At 57.3% G+C, this 25804-nt stretch overlaps 2 protein-coding genes across 4 annotated transcripts in view; one reads left to right on the top strand and one right to left on the bottom strand.

Moving 5' to 3' along the window:
* Positions 1–275: 275 nt before the first annotated feature.
* On the bottom strand, positions 276–19610 carry EXOC3L2 (exocyst complex component 3 like 2). The gene is made up of 13 exons (XM_037820143.1): positions 19575–19610; positions 19250–19340; positions 14881–15416; positions 11501–12134; positions 9805–9916; positions 8784–8885; positions 8576–8676; positions 8267–8377; positions 6317–6452; positions 4706–4828; positions 4159–4314; positions 3167–3288; positions 276–949 (listed from the first exon to the last, which is right to left on the bottom strand). The coding sequence occupies exons 3-13, from the start codon at positions 15398–15400 to the stop codon at positions 661–663; spliced, it is 2406 nt and encodes an 801-aa protein (XP_037676071.1). The 5' UTR covers positions 15401–15416; positions 19250–19340; positions 19575–19610; the 3' UTR covers positions 276–660.
* A 3391-nt stretch (positions 19611–23001) lies between these two features.
* Positions 23002–25804, top strand: part of MARK4 (microtubule affinity regulating kinase 4) — a 31555-nt gene continuing 28752 nt past the window's right edge. Inside the window, exons 1-2 of one of the 3 annotated variants that reach the window (XM_037819836.1) lie at positions 23002–23303; positions 24983–25153. In XM_037819836.1, coding sequence (XP_037675764.1) covers positions 25124–25153 — 30 coding nt within the window. In that variant the 5' untranslated portion in view covers positions 23002–23303; positions 24983–25123. The remainder of the gene's footprint in view (positions 23304–24982; positions 25154–25804) is intronic. The other 2 variants (XM_037819837.1, XM_037819835.1) reach the window with 2 other exon arrangements.

Genomic DNA, 25804 nt, shown 5'->3' with positions numbered 1-25804 from the left:
CCCGGCGAAGGACAGACGGGGCGGGCTGTGGTGGCACCGCCAGGCCCGGAAAAGGAGAGGCATTTGGGGATTGCCAAGAGAAGGGAGCCTGGCTCAGAGCGGACAAGGACCTGCCATGGAGTCACATAGCCTGGGGTGGCGGGACTCGGTGGACACCGCGTGGACTGGCTGCTCGGCCCCCACCACCTTGCCCAAGACTTGGACCCCAGCCCAGCCTTGGCCATGGGCCCTGCCCCCGTCCTTCCTCCCCCACACACTCAGGACTCAGCCCTTCCTTGTGTTAAATAGAAACCTCTTTATTCCAAGTATCGTACATTCCTTAATACATTGGATTTGGGCCAGACCTTGAGTGAGGGGTAAGGGGGAGGCGGTCTGGGATATTTCTGTAGTGCCTTCCAAAACACCACCCACCATTCTGGGCTTGGGTCGTGCGTCTGTGCTAGGAATGGGCTGCGTGGCCTTGGGAAAGTCCTTGTTGCCTCTGGCCTCCGTTTCCCTTCTGTACAGGGAGTGTAGGCTTGGGTGAGAAGATCTCTAAGGATCTTTCCGTTCCCAGGGTCTGGGGTCCCAGGCAGGGCGTCAGGAGAGGGGCACACAGGTGGACGTCTGTCAGCAGCAAAGATGGGGGGACACTGAGGCAGAGGGCTGGAAGGGAGGGTCTCAGAGCTGGGCCCGGGGTCGTGATGAAGATGGAAGTCGAGACCGAGGCAGGCAGGTCAAGCCTGGCCTGGACAGCCGGGAGATGGGGAGACGGCCCAGGAACAGGGGGAGGCCAAGGCAGAAAGGCGGGCGGGGCACAGGGATGTCGGCGAAGAAGGCCCGGTCCCGAGGGGGAGACAGGGCTCCCCCCTCTGACAGCTCCAGGTCCCGGGCCACGGCGAGGATCTCGTGGCGGGCAGCTGTGTTGCGGAGGCCACGGATGTCCAGGAGAGCCGCCACATGCTTCCGCCTGGGGAGAGTGGAGCAGACAGGTGCAGGGGGGTCCTGGGCTGCAGACAGGTGCCCACCTCATCTGTGGACCCCAAAGGACCCCCATCCCCCGGCCACAATCCCCCAGAACTCTCAGCCCACACTCAACTCAGGAGTCCCAGCACCAGGCTTAGCTCTGGGGTCCCACACCAGCCACCCTCCAGCACCTCACCTCCAATCAATTATTTCCAAAATCTCAGGCTCACAATCAATTCCAGAATCACACCTTCACCCCAGCCTCAGCTCCTGATTCAAATAGCCTTCAGTTTTCACCCCCGGCCTAGCTCAGATATCTTCCCCTAAATTTCCATTCTGTGTACCCTCACCCCTATTTGGACTTGACAACAAACTCTTAACTTCATCTTCACTTTCATCCCACTTCATCCACTCAAATCTAGGTTGGAAGTATTCACCACATTCCCATCTACCTCTCAACTCACCCCAAGCACAGTTCTGGAACTCTCTCCAGCACTGCAGTTGAACTCTCAACTCAAGATCTCTCAAACTAAGCCCCATTCCAGAACCTTCATCTCCAAATTTAGCCTGGGAACACCCACTTCACGCCCAACCCATTTCCAGAATCATACTCAACCAAAATTCTACTCTAGAACTAATATCCACCTTGGGAACTCTCACTCCAACCAGAAACTTCATGCTCAAAACCAGCTCTACAACCCTAAACCCAACACCCAGGGACCCTTCCCTTCACCCCTACCTCAGCTCCAGATCACTGATCCAAAACTCAACTCCAGAACCGATGCCATGCTTGAACTCAAGATCCAGAACCCAACTTCCTTTCCAGAACTTCCATGCCAAACAAAAGCTTTTGGGGCCTTTGCCACCACTTTCAACTCAGCATCCCAAAGCATCCCAGATTTGGAATTCCTACCACCATCCGGTTCTAAAACACTCACCCAAGCTGTGGCTCAAGGGCCTTCTGTCTCACCCCAGCTCCAAAACATGACCCCCAAACCCAGCTTTCGAACTGCGACTCCCAGCCCAGCCTGAGAACCCTGAAACACAGCTCCAGGCCCCCAGCCCAAGATTCAAGGTGGGAAACCCCCACCCACCAGGAGTGCTGGAACCCCTGGCCCTAAATGACTCCAGTACTCTGTACCTTACCAAGGACACGAGCCCCTCACCTCAGAACCAGAATCTTCCATCAGTCCCAGAACCCTCACCCTCAACCCCAAACCCTGGAACCTCAACCTGGCTCATGCCACCCTCCTTGTTTGTCTGGGGTTTTGTCTCTCGGGTTACAGAATGTCTGTAATGCCCGGATAGCACCTCAGGACTCAGGGGTGCTGTTGCTGCCGCCACCCCCACCCCATCCCCCACATCCAACAAACGGCAGTGTGGCCTAGTGGCAGGTACACAGGCTTTAGAGCCAGCCTGCTGCCTGGGTTCAAGTCCCAGCTCTGCCACTTGCAAGCTGGGACATTCAAGATAAGCTACTGAATTTCTGCATGCCTCCATAGGGTTCTGGGAGGCATTAAATAAATTAATTGGCAAAGCACTTAGAACAGTGCTGGGCATTACCAGTATATGTTATATTTTCTAAGAAAATTTTTATTCTGGTCTTAATTATGGAGCCAGCATGTAAGATGCTTGCTTAGGAAAAGGCCTGGCCTGACAGAAGGACTGAATGAGCAAGAGCTGCTATTGTTACTGCTGTCACCCTTGATGGAGATGATGATGATGATGATGTTAAGGATTGAGCCAAAAAAAAAAAAAAAAAAAATCTATGAAAAAGTACTATTATCCCTGTGTAACAGAGGAAGAAACTGAGGCTCAGAGAGGGCCACAAGGAAAGGAAGTGGCCCATCAGGATTGGCACTGCGCCTGCCCCGGTCCCTGTGCGTGTGTGCCCGCGTGCCCGTGCGTGTCCCCGTGTCCTCCCCGGCTCCCCCGCAGGGCCGGCCCTTCCTGCCGCCGGCGGGCGGCCCCGCGCCCCCCTGCCCTGGACTTCCTGTGGCCGCCTGTTTGTTTGCGAGCCCTGGTGGCGGCGGCGGCAGGAGAAGGAGGGAAATCGAATCAATAATGCCCTGGTTCCCGCAGGAAACGGCCGTCAGACACGCTCGCCGCCTCCCTCCTCGCCCGGGGGGCAGGAAACGCAGGGACGGATGCCAGCCCCGCTGGGAGACCTTGGCCCGGCGGCGGCGCGGGCGGGGAGGGGCCGGGCCGGGCCGGCTCTCACCTGATGTCTGGGTAGTCCCGCACCAGCACCCCCACCTCCACCTGGATGCTGGGCGTGTCCTCCAGCTGCAGGACTTCCGCCAAATGGGGCACCACGGCGTCCAGCCACGAGGCCTGCGACTCCTGCAGGGGAGGGGGCCAGGCTCACTCCCCCGCCCCATGGCGCCCCCCTCCCGCCACCACCACCGCCAAACCAGCCCCTCCCAAGACCAGGCCTAGGGGCAATTCCCTTGGCCTTCCTGGCCTCAGGGGACGCTTTGGCCAGAGGTTATAAGGAGACTTTGGAAATCAAGAAAAATCCATAATACACTTCCAGTTTTGCAGATAACCTGGGGCATGTCAGTTCCGCCCCCCCCCCCAAAAAAAATGCAAGTTTGCAAAATGATACTGTTGTGGGAAACTGGGCAAAGAGTTTTCTCTATACTCTTTCTCACAACTGCACGTGAATCTACAGCTATCTCAATAAATTAAAAAACAAAAAACCAAAGCACACCAAGGACTCCAGGCCAGAAACCCCTGCAACTGGGACTAGGGGCTGAGTGAGACCCTCCCAGCCCTGCTGATCACGCCTGACTACAAATTACATTTGGGTTCAGAAATACTACGCTTCAGCGTCTGTTTGTGCTCATATTCATAGTTAATGTTTATGAAGCGTTAACTCCGCGCCAGGTACCGTCCTAAGCGCTTTACGTAAATTAACTTATTTAATCCTCGCAGCACAGGTAGGGTGCGTTATTATCCTCATTTTACAGCCAGAGAAACTGAGGGCACCGGCGGCGCGCTCTCCGGCAGCAAGAGAGCGGCTTATCTGCGCCACGGGGCCGCGCCTGGAAGTGACCCGGCTGCCTGTTGTTATTCTTGGAGAGCGGCTCTTGGAGAGTCGGGAGAGCGTGTTATTCTAGGCTCCGGCCCCCGCCGCCGGCTTTCGAGTCCGGGGTTCTCGGAAGCCCGGGTTTGCCCTGGTTTCTGAGGGCGCCCCCGCCCCGCACTGACCAGCCGCCTGAACAGCCTTTGGAGCTGCGCCGCGTCCTCCCGGAGCCTCCCGGCCACGCGGCTGCGGGTCCGCGCCGAGCGGCAGCGCAGGCGCCCGCGGAGCAGGGGCTTCACGTACTCGACCAGCGCTCGCCGGTGCAGCTCGGCCACCAGCACCTGGGGGGTGGGGGGGATTGAGGGCGCGAGGGGTGAGCCGCGCCCGACCGCCCCCCACGGGAACACCCCTCCCCGCCTCGCTCCCACCCCCGGGGCGCGCCCCCGACTCCCAACGGGTGAACCTGGCGATGCCCCCCCCTGCCCCCTCACCCGCCCGCGGACCCCCTTCCCGGTCCCCAAAGGGTGCCCCATTCCACCCCTCTCTCTATTCCCTCGAGCTCCGCCTCCCACCTCCCAGCGTCCTCCAAGGCTTTCTGCACCCTCTGCCCCACCCTACACCCCAGTTCCCGTGGGCACGCCGCCCCGCGCCAGAAGAGGCTTCCCGCCCTGCAGGGGTCTCCCCACCCCACCCCGGGCGCGCTGCCCACCGCCCACCCCGGCGCAGGCGCACCTGGTAAGGCTCGTCCTGCATCCTGCGCAGGGCCAGGGCCTGGGCGCCCAGCGTGCTCAGGACGCCGTCCAGCGCCTCAGGGCTGCTCAGCCACTTCCGGCGCATCAGCTTGTTGAAGTGGGGCTGGAGGGACAGAGGTGGGCTCAGCGCACTCTCTCCTCCACCTTCTTTCTGCACTTCAGCCCTCCCCGAGTCCTGCCTGAAGCCCTGCTCCATGCTGAGCAGGGCTGGGGGTTCTGGGGACACTGTGGGGACTGAGACAGCGTCCACCGCGCGTAGATAGTGATGGCAGTCAGAGCTCCCAGGCTCACCCGCTTTCATTCAGAAACGGTCATTCAACAAATGCTTTCTGGGGCCCCCTCCTATGGGAGAACAAGACAAACAAACTCCTGTGCTCTCCCAATCCTGAGATGGTAGGGGGACTTAAGCACTAGCCAAGCTTCGGTGATATGAAGGAATTACTGTCCCATTCATCAGGTGTGAAAATGGCATGCGATTATGTTTGCTAAAAAAGGCTTCCACATTTTTGGGGGATACAGCCTGCAGAGTTGATGGATGAAATGATAAGACATCAGGGATCTGCTTTCAAAGAATCCAGTGAGCAGGGCAGGTGGGGGAAGAAATGAAGCAAGATTGGCCAGGAGCTGATACCAGGCTGCCTACTTTTGTGTATGTTTGAAATTTTCCATAATAGAAAGTTATTTTAAACACATTCCAAAAATCCCTGCCTTTGAGGAGGTAACATTCCAATGGAAGGAGACAGACAATAATAATTAAAAAAAAAAAAAAAAAAGATATAGCATGGCAGATAACAATAAATGCTTTGCAGACAAATATAGCAGGGAGCGGAGATGGGGTATGGGAGCTTCTATTTTAAATACCATGGTCAGGGAAATTCTCACTGAGAAGGTGATATCTGAGTAGAGACGAATGAGGTGAGAGAGGGAGCTATGCGGATATTTGGGGAACAGCATTCCAGGCAGAAAGAACAGCAAAGGTGATGGCCCTGAGGCTGGAATGTACCTGTCCTGTTCCAGGAGGCCAGTGTGGCTGGAGTGGAGTGAGTAAGAGGGGAGTGGGAGGAGATGAGGTCAGAGAGGGTAGGGGACAGATCCTGCAGGGCCTTGTGGGTCATGGGAGGCCTTGGCTTTGACCCTGAGTGAAGTGGAAGCCACGGGAGGAGTGTGAGCTGATGCTCAGCGTGGATCAAGCTTGTGTACAGCCAGGCACGCACGCTCCCCTATACTCCCACGGGTCTCTCCAAACGCTCTCACCCATTCTGAACTGGGCCCCCTTGGGCCATGCCCAGGGGCCCTTAGACTCTAGGGCCTGGGGAAGCCTGGGCAGGGATCTGGGGGACCCCGAGGGGAGGAGCTCCACCCAAACCCCAGGGATCCTCCTGCTGGGGCCTCTCTGTCCTCCTCTCGGCCCCTTTTCCCTACTTCTTTCTTTCTGCACCCCCTTCTGCTGTCCAGACATGGCCACAGCCACCATCGCCGTTCCTCCTCCCTCCTCCTCACTACTTCCCCAACATCGAGTCATGGGCCTGAGGGGAAGGGGGGGGGCTCTTGTCCTGGCACTGGCAGCACCCCTGGCCCCTCCCGCACTCACCTGCAGCTCCTGGAACAGCAGGTCCGCCAGGACACGGTGGCACAGCCGGGTCACACGGTCCAGAGCACTGGCTGCCGCTTCCCGGGCCGGCTCGCTTTCAGGGGGTCCCACCCGGGCCAGGCGCTCGGCCAGGGCTCTGCAGGGAGCCCAGAGTCAGAGAACCCCAACATCCCAGCCCAGCTGCCTCAGGGGGACCCCAACTCCATGGGGATCCAGGGGTGACAGGTCATGATAGAGGAGCTCGGAAAAGCTGGGGGCAATGGGAGAAGGTCTGGGGGGCCTAGAAGTATTGGGGGACATCTGGGGAGCAGGGGGATATCTGGGGCTGGAGACATTAGGGGGAGCATGAACTGTCCAGAGGAATAGGGAATGTCTGGGGGGATGGTGAGAAATGTCAGGGATTAGGGGATTTCTGGAGGGCTGGGGGATATCTGGGAGCTGTGGAATGTCTGGGGTGCTGTGGAATGTCAGGGTGTGTCTGGGGTATGTTGGGGAAGGGGTCTCTCTGGGTCTCAGTTTCTTTTGGTGCTTTTCTGAGTGAGAGTGGAGAATTTTGAGGCTCACTCAAAACTTTAGTGGTTTGGGTTTAATAAAAGTCTGGGGACCCCACTTCTATAATTGCAAAGTTCTACCCTTCCGGTTTTCTGTAATTACAACAATCTATGATTCTGCAGTGCTGAAGGGAGAATACCCTGCTTCCAGTCTCATGAAGGGAGATTTGGCAGCTTCAATCCCAAATCATAAACTCCAGGCCCTCGACCCCATGGGGCAGGCCCCCTTCTGGGAACGTGTCACCCAGATTTCCCCATTTAGGGCAGATGCCACGTGCACAAGACTATTCTCTGCAAAAAGACAGAGCCAAATATCCATCCACTGGGGATGGGTTAAACAAACGGTGCATCCAAACAGGGGAGCAGCTTCAAACATTAAAACGGAACGTGGAAACTCTTCACGCACCGATACGGAATGATCTCCAAGCTGGCAAAGGGCAAAGGGCAGAAGTGTGTACAGTATTCTACTGTTTGTTTTTGTTTTTAAAAAAGGGAAATGAGTGATATATATGCACATAGTTAAATATATTCTCATGTATATGTAAAAATATGTATATATGCTCATGCATTTAATATGTATAAATATATATGTAATATATGTATATATATGTGTATGATCATATATTTACATTTAAAAATTTTTTTTATATTTACATTTATTTGCATGTATTTCCTGGTAAATGTCTAAAACAGTCCTACAAAGATATGGGAGGAATTGTTAACAGAGACCTCCTCAGGGATGGATATCTGCTGGAAGGGAGACTTTTCTCTATGGGCCCTTTTACATGTTTTGAATTTTGAACCAGGTCAATGCATCACCGATTTTTAAAATGCAATTAGAAACTGTTTAAAGTGTGATTGTGAAAACCTTGTGGCTCCCATTCCCCTTATCCAGTGTATGGACAGATGAGTAGAAAAATGAGGACAAAAGGTAAATTAATAATAGGGAGGGATGGTGGGTATGGGATGTTCTGGGTGTTCTTTTTTTTTAATTTAATTTTTATTCTTATTCTTTTTCTGTGTAATGAAAATGTCCAAAAATTGATTGTGGTGGTGAATGCACAACTATATAAAGGTATTGTGAACAACTGATTGTGCACTGTGGATGATTGTACAGTTTGTGACTATATCTCAATTTAAAAAAAATGGCTAAGAACAAAGGAAAGCAGAGAAAAAGACCAAGAGAATCTGTGCTTCTTAAACTCCTGGAGTCCGGCTTCTCTGTTTCTGTAATTTGAACCCTCTACTGATCTGATGATTCTATAATTCGAATTCTCTGTGACCCGCCACGGTTCTTTCTAGGACTCCCGGATCCTGTGCCCCTTGTACGGGCCTCCCTGGCCCAGCTCTGGGTCCCCGCCCAGGATCCGGGCACCCACACAGTGTGAGGGGCTCTCACCGCAGAGGGGGCCCGCAGTTGACCAGGGCGATGGTCCTGCTGATGTAGGCGTCGGCCGGCAGCTCCCGGACTCCTGGGTTCTCGTGGAATCGCTCCACGCGCTGCTGGAAGCTGGTGAGAGGAGGAGGGGAGGCGTGACAGATGGCGCACAGCGGGGTAAGGGCCCCTTGCTGGGCATTCAGCCACCAAAGCCTGGGATTCCCACTGGGACACTCCTGCCCTGTTCCCTTTCATCCCACCCCTCCCCCGCCTCTGGTGGATCCAGGTCCCTAGGCCCCCCAGACAGGTGCCCCCACTCTCCCTCCATACCTCTGCAGGAACTCTGCCAGGCCCCCCAGGCAGCAGTGGGCCATCCGCTCCCCGAACTCCTGGCTGATGCGGGGTGCCCGCTCTGTGTGCTCTTCCAGCAGCTGCGCGGGGCCGGGGAGATGAGAAGGGATTGGGAGGGAGGCGAGGTCTCACCTTCTCACCCCCACACTGTCCAGCTGCTCCCCCTTGCCTCCTGCCCGCCCCCTACCTCGCACACATCCTGAGCCAGCCTGCTGGGCGGGTCCTCGAGGCCCCCCCAGTGCTCCTCGTCCTCCTGGAGCACTCGCAGCAGGGCTGCCCGCGTCTGAGCCTGGAGTGGGGGAGATGGGGGGAGAGGCAGGAGTTGGGGGCTGCCTGGGGGGCTCTCTCTCCCTTTCTACCACCCTGATCCCCTCCCTCGTAGCTCCAAGCAGGCCTGGGTTCTGTCAATGAGATCGTAGCCAAGGCCAGTCGAGGTGAAGCTGGGGTGGGAGACTGGGCCAGACAACTTCCACAGCCCCTGACTTTTCTAAGCCTAGGATATCGTGACCCTGCACGTCCTCCATCTAACAGCCGGGGGGTTGAGGGGTCTGTGATTTCATTATCTGATGGTTCTCAGACTCTGCTCTCAGGTTCTGCAAAAACAATTCAAGATCCTCAGACTATGATTCAAAAGTTCCAAGGGTCTGGGATTCCCTAGTCAAGTGCTTGTCTTCAATCTGATGGATCTGAGGATCTTGGATTCTAAGATTCTAGGCTCTTGGGCTGCAAAGATTCTGGTTTCAAGGGATGGGGCAGGGACCGGCATTCAGGAAAAAAAATGCTGCCATGGGCAGCCTGGGTGTTCTGACTGGCAGCCTGGGCATCCAGTTACTACCCGCACTGGCCATCAGCCCTGCCTAGAAGATGCCCAGTGCCACCCTTCCGTGGGTCTTTGGGTCTGTGAGCTGAGGTTCTGTGACTACCTTTCTCTCACTCTAAGATTTGAAGTGTCGGAAGGTATTAAACTTTTCCTGAGCGTCTCTATGCCAGGCCAGGTGGTGTTGGAGATACCGCACAGCCCAGAAGACAGAAATGATCAGGGTAGGTTTCCATTTCTACGTCTCTTGGACAGGGCTTTGGAACAGAACTTGGAAAATCACTGAAGGAGAGGCGGAGGGGAATGCCCCCCACCATGTCCACTGTGACACCCCCTCCCCTGCCGCAGAACACCTCCCTTTCCAGAAGGGCCCGTGCCAAGCCCCAGGTACCTTGACATCTGTGACACATTCATCCTCCAAACCCCGCAGGGTGCCGGGGGACAGAAGGGGTCCCAGCTCCCCGTTCTCCAGGGCGACCATGTCCACCAGCCCCAGGACCTCTCTAGGGGTGGAAAGGAGAGACAGGGAGGTCTGCAAGGGGTGGGGCTGGGCAGCTGGACCCCTCCTCAGCCCTTGGGCCACTGTGTGAGTGTCCCGGACCCCTCCCTTCCTCTCCCCGGGCTGGCTTTGCTCATCCCTCAGAGGAAGTCCTTGGAACCACTGCTCCCTGGCTCCGGCTCTCTGAGTCAGCTGCCTGATGGATGGCGTCCGGGCAAGACTCTAGGGGTCAGGCCCAGGCTTGAGGACCTGGCACCCAGCCTCGTTCACAACTGGCTTTATCAGACAGAAGCTCCCTTCCCTCTCCACTCTGCATCCCCACTACCTTCAGGCCTCAGAGACCTCCTGGATCCAGCCCTCACTCCTTACTACTCCCTTGCATGCTCCAACCTGTGCAGTTTCATCACTGCCGCCCACCTCCACACACCCCCACGACACAAGCAGGCCTGGGTTCTATCAATGAGTTCATAGCCAAGGCCAGTCGAGGTGAAGCTGGGGTGGGAGACTGGACCAGGTTTTTGTTCATGGCATAGTCTCAGCCAGAAACACCGTTTCCCTAACAATTAGACTTATAATTCATATCCCACCACTCCAGGAAGCTTTCCAGGCTCCTTTATCCCACCTCAATCCCTCCTGAATGACATGAGAACTCCCACCAACACGGATTCCCAAGCGGGATCTCGGGGGTCGGTGTGGGGGGCTGTTGCCTTCCCCTCCTTCTGGTAACAGCACGCTGGTTTTGTTTGAGGACCCACCCACACCCTCCACTCTCCAGCATGTGGTTTGGGTGTAGCTAACTCCCTTTTCCCGGGAGCGGGTACACGGCCCAGTCCCAGCGAAACCCCATATTCTATGGCCCAGTCACAGAATGGACACGTTTTAGGATTCAAAGGTTCAATAGGTATAGGATTCTGGGGCTGGAGGGTCAGTGGGGCTGGGGTTCTAGATGCCAAGATTGTAGAAGTCAAGGGGCCAAGGGCACTCTGTCCTAAAATGGGAAAGTCAATTATGCCAAGGTTCTAGGACCCAGAAAGGGAAGGAGGCTGAGGTTTGAAGGCCCCTGATTCTAGGTTCTAGGATCTAGAGGGGCAGCAATTCTAAAGTCCTAAGATTGGGTGAGTCTGCAGGGCTAATGCCCAGGGAGCTCAAGAAAGAGTGGCAGAAGGACCCTAAGATTCCAGGGGTCACCCGTGCTGAGGTTCTTTCTAGTCCTGGAAGTGGAGGTGATGCCAAGGGTCTAGGCCTGAAAATCCATGGTGCTAAGATATTAGGACCCAGACTGTCAGCTGTGCTTAAGGTTCTAGGTCCAGAAGGGAGGAGAGTGCTGTGGTTCCAGAACTGGAAGGGCTCCCCGCTGTTTTAGAACTGGAAGAATCGATTTTGCTAAGGTGGCAGGACTGCAGGATGGATAGTGTTAAGATTCTGGGATTGTACGGCACAACAGTGCTTTGACATCCACTGGAACGGTCCTTTGTGCCACAGTTCTAGGTGGCAAGGGTCAGCTCTTCCCAGAGCCTTAAGATCAGAGGAGTCAAGGGTCCCTGCGGGGAAGCCCGTTCCAAGGCGGGGCGGACCGGGGCCAGCTCACCTGGGGTACACCTGGTTGTGCCAGTGCAGCAGCGCGTAGCGGTCGGCCAGCGGCAGCCTCCGGCGGGCGGCCACCCCCAGCCACTCGGCCAGCGCGCCGTGGTAGCCGCGCAGGTAGACGCCGAAGGCGCCCAGGCCGGCAGGGTAGGCGGGCGCCAGGCGGCCCCGCACCACGGCCATATCCTCCAGCAGCCGCGCCCGCAGCGCCTCGAGCTGCCCGGCTAGGCCCCCGGGCGCCCCGGGCGCTGCCGCCTCCAGGCGCTCCCGCGCCGCGCGTGCCACGGCCTCGGCCCAGCGGGCGCGCAGCCTGCGGGCCGCCCCGGCGCCCCGGCGCCCGTCGGCCGCCTCCTCCTGCACCAGCACCTGGCCGAGCTGCGCCACGGCGCCCGCCCCGGCGCCCGCGCCCGGCCCGGGGCCCACCAGCGTCTCGCGCACCAGCGCCCACAGCTCGCGCTGCAGGGCCTCGTAGAGCAGCGCCACGTCCCGCGCCCGGCGACCCCCGCCGGCCCCCTCGGCCTTGGGCGGCCCCGGGGCGCCGCCCCCCGACGCCGCCAGCTCCTCGGCCTCCAGCTCCAAGATGTGCTCGTCGGCTCGCGCCAGCTCGCGCTGCTGGATCAAGCTCAGGATCTCCAGCACTGTGGGGGCAAGGCGGGAGGTCAGCGGGGAGGAAACTGGGCGGTGGGATGTGTGTTTGGGGCGGGGGTGATGAGGGGATGAAGGTTGGGAAGGGGGAACGGTGGGGGGGGGGTCAAGGCTAAAGGGAGAGCCAGGGGAAGGAGAGAACATAAGAGTGAGGATGGTCCGTGGAGGGAGGGGTAGGATGGGGGGTAGGTGGGGAAGTTGAGGCATGGCGGGGTAGGAGGGAGGCATGGGGACCAGAAGTGGAAGAGGACAGGACGGAGGGAGGAGGGAGATAAGGGAAGGGGAAGGGAAGAATTGACCGGGAGGAAGAAGGTCAAGGTTAGATGAGGGGAGGAGTGGGGGAAGGGAGGATAGGGGAGAGGGCTGGGGAGAGGACCAGGAGTGGGGGAGTAAGTCAGAGGCCAAGGGGGGTGAGGCGAAGATGGTGAAGAAGGAGGAAGGTGAAAAAGGGGTAGGGTGGACGGAGAAGGGATGGGCAAGGGTTAGAAGGGGAAGAGGAAGTTTGGAGATGAGAGGGACGTCTGGGTATGGGAAAAGGTTAAAAGACCAGATGGGGTCAGGAGATAAGGAAGAAGAGGGTGCGTGTCAGAGAATAGGGATGGGGAAGTGAGGAGGTCGGGGTTGGGAGAAGGATTGGGGAAGGAGAAGGTTAGGGGCGTGAGATAGGGGTCGGGGATGGAGGAGGGCAGCAAGGAGGGGGTTAGGGAATGAAGAGAGGTCAGAGAGGTGGAAGGAGTTGTGGGGGACGGTGTGAGCCTGGAGAGGAGGGAGGAAGTGGAGAGAGCCAGTGGGCAGGGTGGAGGCTTGGAGGTGGTGCGAGGCTGTCAAGACCAGAGGTGGGGTCTTTTGGGGGTGGGGATGGCTGTGGGGTTGCTCTGGCACTCTGATGAGTTCAAACTCCCCAAGAAATGGTGGTCATGGGGTTGGGAGCCTCTGAGAGGAGGCAGAGGGAGGGTCCCAGTGGCCCAGGGTTAATACCCTGACACCTCCTCCCCCCTCGGCTTCCTCCCTGGCAGAGAAACTATTTCCTGGCCAGCGCTATTTCTGCCCATCCGTTTCCAGAAGGCGGGGGCCCCAGTCACCCCCTCCTCACCTCCTTGCAGTGCCCTCCCAGTCTCCAGGGAGCTGGGGCTGAAATAGCCTCTGGCCAGGATGTGGAGGGCATCAGAGGACACAGAAAGGGCTCTCCCCAGGTCCCCAGGGCTGGGGAAGTGGGGGCCTGAGGGGGAGCAACTAGGAGCAGGAAAGAGGGGTGGTGATGGAGAGAAAGACGGAGTTGGGGATGGGGTTGAATTAAGGTAGGGGTTGAGACAGTGTTGGGAATGGGTTTCAGGAATGAAATGGGGAAGGGATTGGATGGAGGTGAGGCTGGAGTTGAAGGAGATGGTTAGGGCTGGGAGAGTTTAAGATTAGGATGAAGTTGGGGCTGGAATTGGTGGAGGGGGGAAACGGGAAAGGAATTGGGGATGATATCAGGATTTGGGGTGGGGATGGGGTTGGAAACACAGATGGAGATGAGTTGAGGAGAAAGTTGAGGACAGAGTGAAGGTTGAGAGGTTGATGTGAATTTAAAGATGAAGTTTGGACATATTAGGATTTGAGGATAGGAATATGGATGGACTTGAAGATAGAGTTGGGGGTGGGCATTTAGGATTGGGATGGAGCTGACATTGGGATCTGGCATGGAGATGGTATTAAGGATGAAGGAGGAGATTGAGGATGGGGTTGGGGTTGAAATTGGGTGCTGCGGAGGGACTAGGAATGGGTGTGGGGCTGAAAAAGGAGGTTGAAGAGAGGGATGGGGTAGATGCTGGGATGGTTCTGGGGGAGGGTTAGGAGCAAGACTGAAGGGGGGAAGAGGGGTTGATGTTGGACACAGGGATGGGATCAGAGTAGAGGGATGGGACGTGGGATGGGACTGGGGTTGAGGTTGTCATGGCGTCAGGCATAGAATGAGGTTAAAGATGGGTCTTGGAGAAAAGGTTGGGTTGTGAGTGTCTCAAGGTGGAGACTGACGGCGGGATTGGAATTGGTATGGGGATGGAGATAGAAAAGGCATTGAGGAGGACATTGGGGTTGAGGGTAGGAATGGGGTTGGGGTCGAGATGGGATGGTGATAGCTTTTGGGGGTTAGAGTTGAGGGATGAATATAGATGTTAGGAATGGGAACAAGTTTGAAGATGAGGTTGAAGGTGGAGATTGGGGATGGGGTTTAAGATCAGGATGGAATTAGGGTTGGGGTTCCCTAGGGTGGGGATGGAAAAGGGGCAGGGATTGGGGATGAAGGACGAGGCTGAGGATGGGGTTGCTTTGAAGTTTGGGGCTATTGCTGGGGCTGGGGCTAGGAATGGAGCGGAGGAGGGATGTTAGAGAGGGAAATAATGTTGAAAATGGGTGCTGGATGTGGGGATGTGGTTAAGTTTGAGGTTGAGGAAGGAAAGCTGGTTGAGGCTGGGGAGGGGTCAGATTGGAGATGGGACCCGAGGGGATTAGCACGGTGTTGGACCTGGGACGAGGTTAAAGGTGGCAGGTGGAGAGAGAGAGGGACTGGGACTACGGTAGGGATGGCTTGGAGCTGTGTATGGAGCTTAGAGATGGAAGCTGGAGATGTGAATGGGGACTGGATCCCAGGGGAAGGCTGGGCTGGGATCAAGCATGAAGACTGAGGATGGTCCAAGTTTGGGGACGGAAAGGGGTGCTGGGCCCAGGCCTGGGCCAGGGCTCCTCCTCCCGACTCACCTGACAACGGCTCTTTCACCTTTGGGGGCTCCGGGACCTTGGGTGGGGGCTCGGGGGCCGCCTCACCTGCGGGCACCACCCTCTCGGCCAAGGATGCGCGCCGCGGCTTGGGCCCGCGCCCCAGTCTCAGGAAGGCCAGTCTCCGGGCGGCCTCCCCAGCGGCCTCCTCATCGCCCTGGCCGCGGAGGCCCTGCAGCCTGGCCAGGAGACCGAAATCTGCCGAGCTCCTCCGGAGCCCTGGTGCTAGCACCCGGCCCAGGAAGGAGCGGGGTTGCTCGGTCCCGGGGCTGCCCGCTCGCCGGCCCGGGGCCCAGCCGAGCCGGAAGGGGGCCAGGCCCGCCAGCTTCTCCAGGGTGGCGCGGCGGTGACATGATGCCCCACTGGGGAGGGTCCCGAGCTCCCCAGTCTCTTCTTCCAGCCCTGGAGCCTCCTCAAAGGGATTCCGAGAGGACCTGAGGGGCAGGGTCCCTGCCCGGGGCACCTTAGGGTTCGCCAACCCTAGACTCTTCAGGATGGGCATTTTGATCGGCGGGGACCTGGGGAAAAACCAGTAATGACCATGGACGATTGTGTTATCAGTGCTGCTGTGTACTTGTGTGTAGCGTGGGTGTGCATGTGTGTGTGTGTGCACCAGGCCCTAGCCAGACACTTACTAACTCCCTGAATCCTCACAGTCCCGTGAGGTGAGGACTGTTATCTCCATTTTGAAGATGAAGAAACTTAGGCTCAGAAGGCAAAGGCTCACGCCCAAGATCCCACAGAGATTCTGGGATGGAGGTGGGATTTGCAGCCCCCTCTGTCTGATTGCAGAGCTTGGATTCTCTCCCCTGAGCCTCTGTGTTCAGGCCCTGCCTCCACCTGGCTCCTGTCCCAGCAGAAAGGAGCAGGGGGTCTGGGGGGGGCAGTTCATGGTCTTAGTTGACCTTCCTACTCCATGAGGAGATGGGTTCAGAGAGGGCAAGGGCCTCTCCCAAGGCGGCACAGCCAGCCAGGCACTGAGACTGCCTGGGGACCCAGGTACCTGCCATCCACCAGACATCCAGACTGGACACCTGGGCACCTGTCCTGACTCCTTTGTCCCCCTCGTCTCCCCTGTCCAATTAGCCTCCTGTCACCTCTATCTCATTCATTCCTTCAGCAAACACTGGGAAATAGAGTAGGCAGAGCCATAGAGATGGAAAGCAGCTTATGGTTGCCAGGGGCTGGGGGAAGAGGGGGAACGGGGAATGACTGCTGAATGGGTGCTGGGCTTCCTTTTGGGGTGATGAAAATGTTTTGGAACTAGAGAGTGGTTATGGTTGCACAACTTTATGTTTATACTAAAAGCCACTGAATTGTATATTTTTAAATGGCTTAAATGGTGAATTTTATGTTATGTATGTTTTACCAGTTTTTTTTTTTAAACGTACTGGGCATTTGCCCTGGGTCCAGCCCCGTGCAGGCATGGGGGACACAGCACTTGCCGGGGCAGACCGAGTCCCTGCCCTTGCAGAGTTCACAGCTACTTGACTCCTGACCACCCCATCTCCTAAGCCTCTGTACCCTGTTCGCCTGTCTTCTTCCCTCCCCCATGGCTCTTACTCCAGGCCAAGCCTAGCCCCAGCCTCCTCCAGTCTTGCCCCCACAAGCCCACCTTTGAGGATCTTGTTAAAATACACACCTGATCTGGAGCTGCCCCTGCTCCTAACCCTTCCATGGCTCCCCAGTGCCCTCAGAACAAAGCCCAGGCCCCTCCCCCTGAGCCTGCATGGCCTGGCAGCTGCCCACCTTACTAGTCCCATCCCTCTTCCCCCTCCTTCTTTATATACTCCAGACTCCTTTGGCTTTCAGCATCTGCCTGTCCCTTTACCTGGAAGCCTGTTCTCTGTGCTTCATTCATGCTTCAAGATCCAGTCACTAGGTCTCCTCCTCCAGGAAGCCCTCCCTGACCTCCAGGTGGGTCAGAGGCCCACTCTGGCTCCCACAGTCCCTAGGCTCCCCCACTCCAGCCCTGTCCCCTCTGGGCAATTACTGTCTGGGGGTGGGTCTGTTCCCCCACTGGACTGGGAGCCCCTGGAGGGCAGGGCCAGGGCTGCCTCAGTTACTGCTGTGTCCCCAGCACCCAGCACAGGGCAGGCACAGGGCAGGCGCTTGGGGAGTGGGTGCGAAACAGGAAACACAGGAAGGAAGAAGGCAGGACAGTTCATTCCTTGGGAGGGGAGGAGGAGTGATGAGTCGAGTTGGGGAGGTCACTAAGGGGCAGACCACACATGGCCTTGAACTCGGTAACAAGGGACTTAGGCTTTCTCCCAGGGGCCTGGGGGAGCCATGGAAGGGTTTCTTTAAAAATTAGTAAATATTCCAAACATCAGAAAAGTACACAAAACTAACTTGAACGCACCCCTGTGCCTACGTTCCAGTTAATATCCAATGTTAACATCTGCTCTATTTGCTTCAGGTTTCTTTGTTTTTTGTTTTTTGTTTTTTACTTTTAAGAATCGAAGCATTACAAAGGCGTTGCAGCCTCCCAGCTCCCTTTCCTGATCCCACTTGCTCTAAACCTCTCCCGAGGAAACCAGCCTCCGGAATTTGCTGTCCATCTGTCCAAGCAGATTTTTATCCTATGCCTACATAGACTTGTATCCAGAAATAATAATATATTGTCTTACAAGGCTTCAAACCCTATATAAATGGCATCATACTTTTTGTATTCTGCAATTTGCCTTTTTTTTTTTTCCTTTTGGCTCCGTTATCCCTGTGAGATCTGCCAATGTCTGTCCACGCAGAGGTTGTCATTTCTTTTTTAGGTGCCGCATAATATTCCATTGTATGACTATGCCAAAATCGTGCACATAAATTGTCAGATGCTCCCATGTTCTCCTCTTGCTGGGCAAGGAGGTTGCTTTGAACTGTGGCAGGGTTCTGGGCAGGCGTGGGGCAGGGGCAGGAGGGTGCAGCTGTGTCGGGGAAGATGGGAAGGGGGCCTGGGGGTGGGGGATGCTGGGGTTAGAGGCACCTGGGGGTGGCTGGGCCAAGGGCAAGTGCACCTATTTTCTGTGGTGAGAGGCCCCCCTTTTCCCCTCTCCCACTTCAGCCTCTTGACTTCAGATGCTGTATCCCAACCCTCCTATTCCTAGATAAACCCTCCCAGCCCTGTCCAGTCTCATGGTCCCTTGTCCCCCAGGGAGGCAATCACCATGGCAACCCCTTGCCTGGAGCCCCCCCCCCGGCTGTGTGCAATCAATACCACCCTCCCATCCACACACACACACACACACACACACACACACACACACACCATACACACGCTGGTGTTTTATGTTTTATCTTTCTCCTTTCAAACTGGCTCCCGCACGCCTCCTCCACCAAATGGCTCCATCTCCTCTCCCCAAAATTGGAGTCTCCAGTTGAAGCCAACATGGCCCAAACTGGGCTTGACATTCCCCCAACCGGCCCCACCATCCCCTCCCCCAAAACCAGGCCCATCGCCCCCAAACTATTTCCAACTCCCCCAAACCTGGCTGCAACAGTTTCCCAAAATGGGCTCCGACGTCTTTCCCCTTCCTGACCCCTACATCCCCCCTCTGCAAACTGGCCGTGACATCCTGCCCATTCCAGCCCCCTCGACTGCCTCCCAGTGCCCATCCCCTGACTCACTTCCCGGGCAGCCTCGAGCCCCCAGCCTCCTGGCTCCAGGATGTCTTGGCCACCAGAGCTTCCCTCTTTGGGCCCCTCCCCCTCTTCCTTGCTGCCAGCCTTTCCCCCAGAGCCCCATCCCCTCCGCAGCAGCCCTGACCTCTCTCTTCAGAATTCATCGTTTCTAGTCCCCAGTGTCCGCATCAGAGACCTGTCCTTACAAATCGTGTGTGTGCGTGTCCCCAGCCCATCTCCAGCCAATACAGCCGCAACTCAGCAGTCATTGCCCCCAAACACAATTATGTCATGAGCCCAACCCCAGCTTGTCCTCATCTGCTCCATCTCCACCCCAACCCTGTCCCCATCTCCCAGACCCATCTCTTGGGGGTGACCCAAAGCCCTTGATCTCTCCCTGCCTCAGTCTTCCCAGCTGGACTCAGAGGACATCAGACTCACGGTTATCGCATCTCTCTTCTACCTTGGTGCTTCCAAGACATCGATGGCGCCACTGCAGCCTCCCTGGGCCCCAGAGACCCTGGCAAGTCTGCCCCGCACCCTGCCCCCGGCTCCTTTTTTCTCTCCCCAAATCAAGCCCCAGATTCTCTCTTTGCCCCCAGACCCTCCTGGGTTCAAGGCATGGTTTTCATCAACGGTACTCCAGCCCAATTCTGGGAAGTGCCCCTGCCCCCACCCTTCACCAAGGAGCCTGGGGGTGGGGGGCGTGAATCCTGCCCCCTCCCCGCCACATGCTCACCTCTGTCAGGAGTGCCTCTATCCCTGCCGCTGTCCTGTCCCGAGGCTACTTCGGCTGGGTCTGCTGAGAGCTTGGATCTGAAGGGGGGGCACTTGTGGGAGGACAATTTCCTGTCAGGAAACCCCTCCCTCCCTGGGGCCAGGGGCCGGGAAGGACTCATTATCTGTCTGCCCTCTCAGGCCCGGCTGCGGCTGGGCTGAGAAGGACAAGGCCCCCAGCCCAGCCCCACCCTGAGGCCCCCAGGCCGGAACCACCCCCCCCACACACCCCCGTTCTTCACACTTCCCAAGGTGACAACACCGTCCTGGGCGCCCCAGGGACACACCCCTCGCTGGACACGGGCCCAAAGCTGCTCTCCAGCCCGGACAGACCCAGAGGCCTTGGAGCGAGAACCCAGATGTCCTCCCCTCTCTCAAGGGCTCCCTGCTGTGGAAAGAAGACACTGAAGAGGGTTCTGTAGGGCCCAGAGGCTGGGACAGGGCCCCACGGGGGTGACACTGGGCATGGCTGAGGACTGGCAGCTCTCTTTTGCCTGAAAGCCCCTTCTTATATCTCCGGGTCTCAGCTGCAGTGTTCCCCCCACCCCCTCAGAGAGGCCTTTCCCAACACGAGCAGGAAAGCGCCCCTGCTCGCCCTGCACCCCCCTCTCCCGGGGACCATACCCCGATTTTCAGTGCCTTCATAGCCTGTTTCCCAATCAGAAATTACCTGCCTTGTGGGTTTTTCTGACTCCCCCACTAGGATATAGTTTCATCGAAGCAGACTTTGTCCACATGGTCATTTTTATATCCCAGATTGGTGCCCGGCATATAGTAGATGTCAGTAGAGATTTGTTAAAGGAATGCACAAATGGGGGCGGGATAGAGCTGAGGACTGGAGGTGGGCTCGGAGCACTTCCCGATGGAGTTGGGATTGGTGATGGAGACTGCAGGTGTGGCTGGGGCTGGGGAAGGGTTGGGTGTTGGGTGGGCTTGGATGGGGGGCTTAGGGTTAAGTTTAAGGCTGGGTTTTAGGTTTGGGGGGGCAGTCTGGGAGCTCAGGCACAGCCTGGGTGTCTGGGGCTGGGGCAAGCGATGACCGGTGTAGGCAAAGTTGGGGTCGGGGTCAGGGGTCAGCAGCAGCATGAGCTGTGTGGGCAGGAAGCTTAGGGGAAGTTGGTCTGGGCTTAAGATTCAAAGGTCCTGAAGGCCTTGGTTAGAGACAGTGGGCTGCGGGGGGAGAGGCCGATCGGCAGGAACAGGGAGGCTGGGGCCGGGTGTGATCAGTCGGCAGATCGGGCTGGAACCGAGTGGCCCGCTGCAGGCACGACCACTGTGGAATGTCACCCAGACCCTCCCCCTCTTATTTTAAAAATTTAATATTTTAAAAAATTGAGGTATAATTCGCATATCATAAAATTCATCCTTTTAGAATGTGCAATCCAGTGGTTTTTATTATAAACATAAGGTTGCACAACCATCACCACTATCTAATTCCAGAACATTTCATCACCCCAAAAAGAAACCCCGGACTCATTAGCAGTCGCTCCCCAGTGTCTTTCCTCCCCCCCCAGACCTTGGCAACCACGAATCTTTCCATCTCTATGGGTTTGCTTGTCCTTGACATTTCACGCAAACAGAATCATACACTATGTGACCTTTTGTTTCTGGCTTCTTTCAGTTGGCACCATGTTTTAGAGGTTCATCCATGTTGTCACCTTCCCTCTGGAAACCTCAGTCCCAGCATCTGGGAAATGGGGTGCGCAAGGACTGGGGTTGGGGGGAGGAAGGGTGGGCGCGAGGTGGATTGGATGCGTGTAGGGAGGTGAGCCTCTGCCCCCGTGTGGTGAAAGGGAGAACTGCAGCTCCCTGTGCCAGGGCTGGAAGGGGGGAGGGGCGGGCCAGCTCCTCCATCCCTCCCAAAGACCCCACTCCTCACCCCGAAGAGCCCTTAGGATAAGAAAGCTTCTAGAACACCATCCTGGATTCCTCCCTCTTTGCCTCCCACCACTCCTGAGACTCCTCGGGTCCCATTTGCTGAATAATAATAACAGTGATAATAATGTCACTGGCTTACAAAATTCTAAACTGGCTCTGGGAGAAGCACTTTACTTACGCATTCTCAATGATTCGTTGTGTACCGAGGATGATAATATTTTTATGCAGGGACAGGAAACCATAGTAGTTAAGAGCCCAAACCCTGGAGTTTAGGAACACTTGGGTTCAAATCCAAGACGTACCATTCACCAGTTGCGTGACCTGGACATGTGCCTTCTCTTCTATAAATTGCCCCGTCTGTAAATTGGGGTGATAATGGTGGTCCCTAGTGCCTGACACAGAAGAAGCCTCCATGAATCTATGTAGCTGATAGCATCAGCAAGTGGCCTGCTGGTAAATGGCTTAACAAACTGACTCTGGGGTAGGGGGAGCCCTGATTCGTAGTTTGCCTTGATTGTAACATTTGCCAATTTCCGTGGTGTAAATATTTCCACCAGAGCTAATTTCAAGTTACCGGGGCAATGTCTCTAAAAGCACTGGTGGGAAGAGATGCATAGTAACCCACCATTATATAGCAATTCCACCATGCAGATACAATAAATGAAAATAACCTCAGGAGCATAGTAAAATGTAGTAAAAATAATTAGGACATGATAAGTATTATTAACTTTGTTTTCAATACAATTTATTTAATTGTAAGTGTACATAATTTAACTTTTCCATAATGGCTGCATTTAACAACCAGCTCCCCAAATTCCTGAGACTTTAATAGTTGGCTCTCGTGAACCGGCTCCAGCACACTGCTGTTATCACCACGCCCATTTCTCAGACGGGGAAACTGAGGCTCAGGAAGGACGGTAGGGCAGGAGGATTCCCGGGCCGGGACTCCGCACCGCCCTCCTGCCTCTCTTCCATCCCACCCTCGTCTAGTGGACTTCGAAGTCCTTACCCGCTCTGGCCTCAGTTTGCCCATCCGGAGTAGGGCGATGCCCCTTCCGAGAATAACTACTGTCCCAGGCCAGGTAGCCGGGTAGAGAGGGTCTTTAGACCCCAACCTCGGGGCAGAGGGAAGGAGACTGCAACCCCCAACCTCAGGGTCGGGGTGGGGGGCAGCATTGCTAGCCAGGCTGGTCGGTGACTCTGCGGAGGCCCCACCCACACCCCGCCCTCCCTGGGAGCTCTGTCTGCCTGGTTCCTGCCTCTGGGAGAGAAGGGGGCTGTCTCTGTCTTGCGTCTCTCCTTATCTCCATTTATCTTTACATATGTCCGCATCTCTGTGTCTCTCTTTGTCTCTCTCGGTGTGGGGGTCTCAGCCTTTGGGACTACGGGGCTCTGTTCTCTCTGCCTCTCTCCCCATGTTTCTCCCTCCTTCTGTCTCACTGTCTTCTTGTCTCTCTGTGCTTCTCTGTCTCTCTCTCCCTACCTCTCTCTCTCTCCATCTCTGTGTCTGCCTGTCTCTCTGTTTGCCTCTCTGTCTCTGTCGTCTTCAATATCTCTCTCTCCGTCTCTGGCGCTCTGCCTTGGCGTTTCTCTCCCCTTCTCTTCTCCAGTGAGTCCTCGCCCTCCTGTAAGGACACGCCGCTCCCCAGCGCGCCCGGACCTGCCGACGCCCCCAGAGCAACTTGCCCGGCCTTGTCTGCGTCTTTAAGGGCCGGCGGCAGGAGGGCGTGGTCTCGGCGGCCCCGCCCTCCAGCCCCTCCCCCTGACGTCCCTTCCTCCCCGGCCCCTCCACCTCCTTCCTCCGCCGCCGCCCGGGCCGGCTCCGCGCCCCCTCCCCGGCCCCCGCCCGCCTGCCCGTCGCCCCCATGGCGCCCGGGGTCCCCACTCTGCGGGGCCACTAGGACCCTCGGCGTCCCCTCCCCTCCCCCGCCCTGCCCCCTCTCCCGCGGCGCGAACCCGGGCGTCCCCGGCGCCCAGCTTTTGAGCTCGTGCCCCCAGTTCGGCCGGGGGGGGGAGGGGAAGAGAGGGGACCCCGGGACCCCCGCCCCCCCCACCCGGCCGCTCCCGCCCCCAGGGACTGGGAGAAGATGTCTTCGCGGACGGCGCTGGCCCCGGGCAACGATCGGAACTCGGACACGGTGAGTGGGGCCCGGCCCCTTGGGGAGCCCCGGCCGGGCCGCCGGATCCCTCGCCTCACCGTGGCCCTCGCCCCGCGAGCCCCTGCCCTCGTCTCCCGGGCCCGGCCCCGCTCGCCAACCCCCACCCTCCTCCCGGACTTCCAGGCCTCTCGGCCCTCCCCACCTCCTCAGCCCGGCCCGACCCCTGGGGGCGCCCCTCTCGGGACCCCAGTCTTGTCGCTCTGCAGGGCAGCTTCCGCTCGGGTCTCTTCCCTCCAGGAAGCCCCCTCCCCTGCCTTCCAGCAGCCCCTCCCTTCCCTAGCGTGTTCAAAGCCCCTTCCCCTCCAGCCCATCCGCACCGACCACTTGCCCCCTCCGGGATTTGCGGGGCCCCTGACCCCCAAGGCCCAGCCCTGGCCCTCTCCCAGAAGGCCTGGTCCAGTCGTGCCTCCTGCTAGGGCCTTCCCATCTGGATCTGGGTGCAGGGCTCCCCAGGATGCCCTCCTCCCATTCCCAGCCCTTGGTCCCACTGGATCCTTCTCGCCCTTTGGACACCCCCTCCCAGGAAGCTGCTCCCCACCTTTCCCAGGCCCAGGGCCTTTTCTGGCTCCTTCAAGGTCTCTCCACTCCCAGGCGGGATCCGCACTTTCCAAGCAGCTCTGTCCCTGGATTCCCAGTACCCCAGCCCCCCCCCCCCAGACTCCACCCGGACACACCCTCGCTGGCCTCTTCCTCCCCAGGAAGCCTTGGCCTCCAGCTTCCAGGCCCCCAGCCCCAGCCTCCTGTTTCTAGGCCATTCTGACTCCAGGCCTCAACCTCCCAGTAGCAACCCCTCAGCTTTGGGCAACCCCCCTCCCCAAATCTGCAACATCTCATTCCCCTCATCCGGGGCCCCTCCCTCCCAATCTCTCCCCTTAGATTTCCAGGCCCCCATTCCTTCTCTGCCCCAAGGCCTCCACCTTCCTGCAGGAGATCTGGCCTCCCAGGGAAGCCACCTTCTCAACTGCAGGGGCCTCCCTCGGCCCACAGGCCTGGCCCCAGACCCTCCTTCCAGAAGACTCTTGGACTTGAAGCTGCTGGTTCTGCCTGGCTTTCAGCCCTCTTTTCTTCGGGGTCTGTCTGCTGGAAGTCTTCTCCACAAATGTCTAGGTCTCTTGATCCCCCACAAGGCTCAACCCTGCTTCCTCTGGGAAGCCCCTTCCCCAGGACATCCGGGAACCCCAGACCTTCTCTCGTTCCAAGGATTGTCCCTAGAAGCCCCCTTTTCCAATTTCTAGCAGTTTCCCCAAGACCTAGACTCCTGGTCCAGGGAGATCCCTGACCCCGATGGCTTTGTCCCTCCCTGCCGTTCCCAACTAAATCCCCTTCCCCCAATTCCCTCAGTCCATAACACTCTCTGGGAGACGTCCACCCCATTTCCCGTGTTTCCAGTCCCTCTCAGCCCTGCTGAAGACCCTCCCACTGACAATCCCAGACTGCTCCCCAGCTGGGGTCTTTGTCCCTTTCTCCCTAGGCCTTCTGCTAGGACCCCGTCTCCCGGAGCCCCTCATTCCCAGATCCCACCAGAGAGATCCATCTCTGCCTGTCTTCATCTCCCAGGACCCTCTTTCACAGAGACTACCCACCCTCACCCCATGTCATCACTGTGGACCCCATCTCCAATTTGGAGTCTCTGATGAGATGCCCACCCCCTTCTCCAGTCACTACAGGAAGTCACAGTCCAGGGGCCAAATTCTGCCTCTGCCAGCCGGATTGCTGGGTGACCTCAGGCAACTGGTTCTCCCTCTCTGAGCCTCAGTTTCCTGCTCTGGAAAAATGGGGGTTACCTAGAGACGAGACGGATGAGCCTGGCATGTAGGGAGCGCTCACAGGTGGGAGCTGTGACAGTGACCCGGGTCTGAGTCACATGGGCCGGGGGTTCTCAGCTGGGCCTGTCATTAGCTGTGGCGTGAGCCTGCAGATTGCCATCCTATCGGGCCTCAGGTCCCTTATCTCCAATGGGGTGGATGTTCAGGCCTTCCTATAAGGATGTTTTAAGGAGCCGGTGAGCTTAACGTTGAGTAAGAGGCACAGGGCCAGACAGAGCCTAGCTGCTATTATCATTATTATTGTTACAACAACTTTAATTATTCGGTTAAGCTGGGGTTCACATCTCATTTCTTTCCCTCCCTACCTGTGTGACCTCACCTGTCTGGGCCTCCACTTCCTCCCCTGTAAAATGGGCCTGATAAGAGAACGTCTTCCTCCTTTCGTTGTCAAGATTTGTGCATAATGGGGAGTTGGGGACAGCTGATCCCCTTCTCTCCGCCCCCCCCCCTCGACTCTAGATGGTAAAACCTCCTTTTTGGTCCAAGGGGAGGTCACCTCTCTCCTGCTGGCTTTTAGGGTGCCCACCGCAGCCCCCTCTCCTGCCACCTGGTTACCATGACAACAGCCACGTGGGGTCACGCTCCCCCACCCTGGGTTCCAGGAGCCCCCCACCCCCAGCCACTCTGTAGATTCCCTAGCAACAGGCGGGTGTT

Source organism: Choloepus didactylus, chromosome 27 (genome assembly GCF_015220235.1).
Source record: "Choloepus didactylus isolate mChoDid1 chromosome 27, mChoDid1.pri, whole genome shotgun sequence".
Classification (NCBI taxonomy): Eukaryota; Metazoa; Chordata; class Mammalia; order Pilosa; family Megalonychidae; genus Choloepus; species Choloepus didactylus.
Note: the sequence above shows the minus strand (reverse complement) of the source record. Positions and strands in the feature narration are given on the sequence as shown.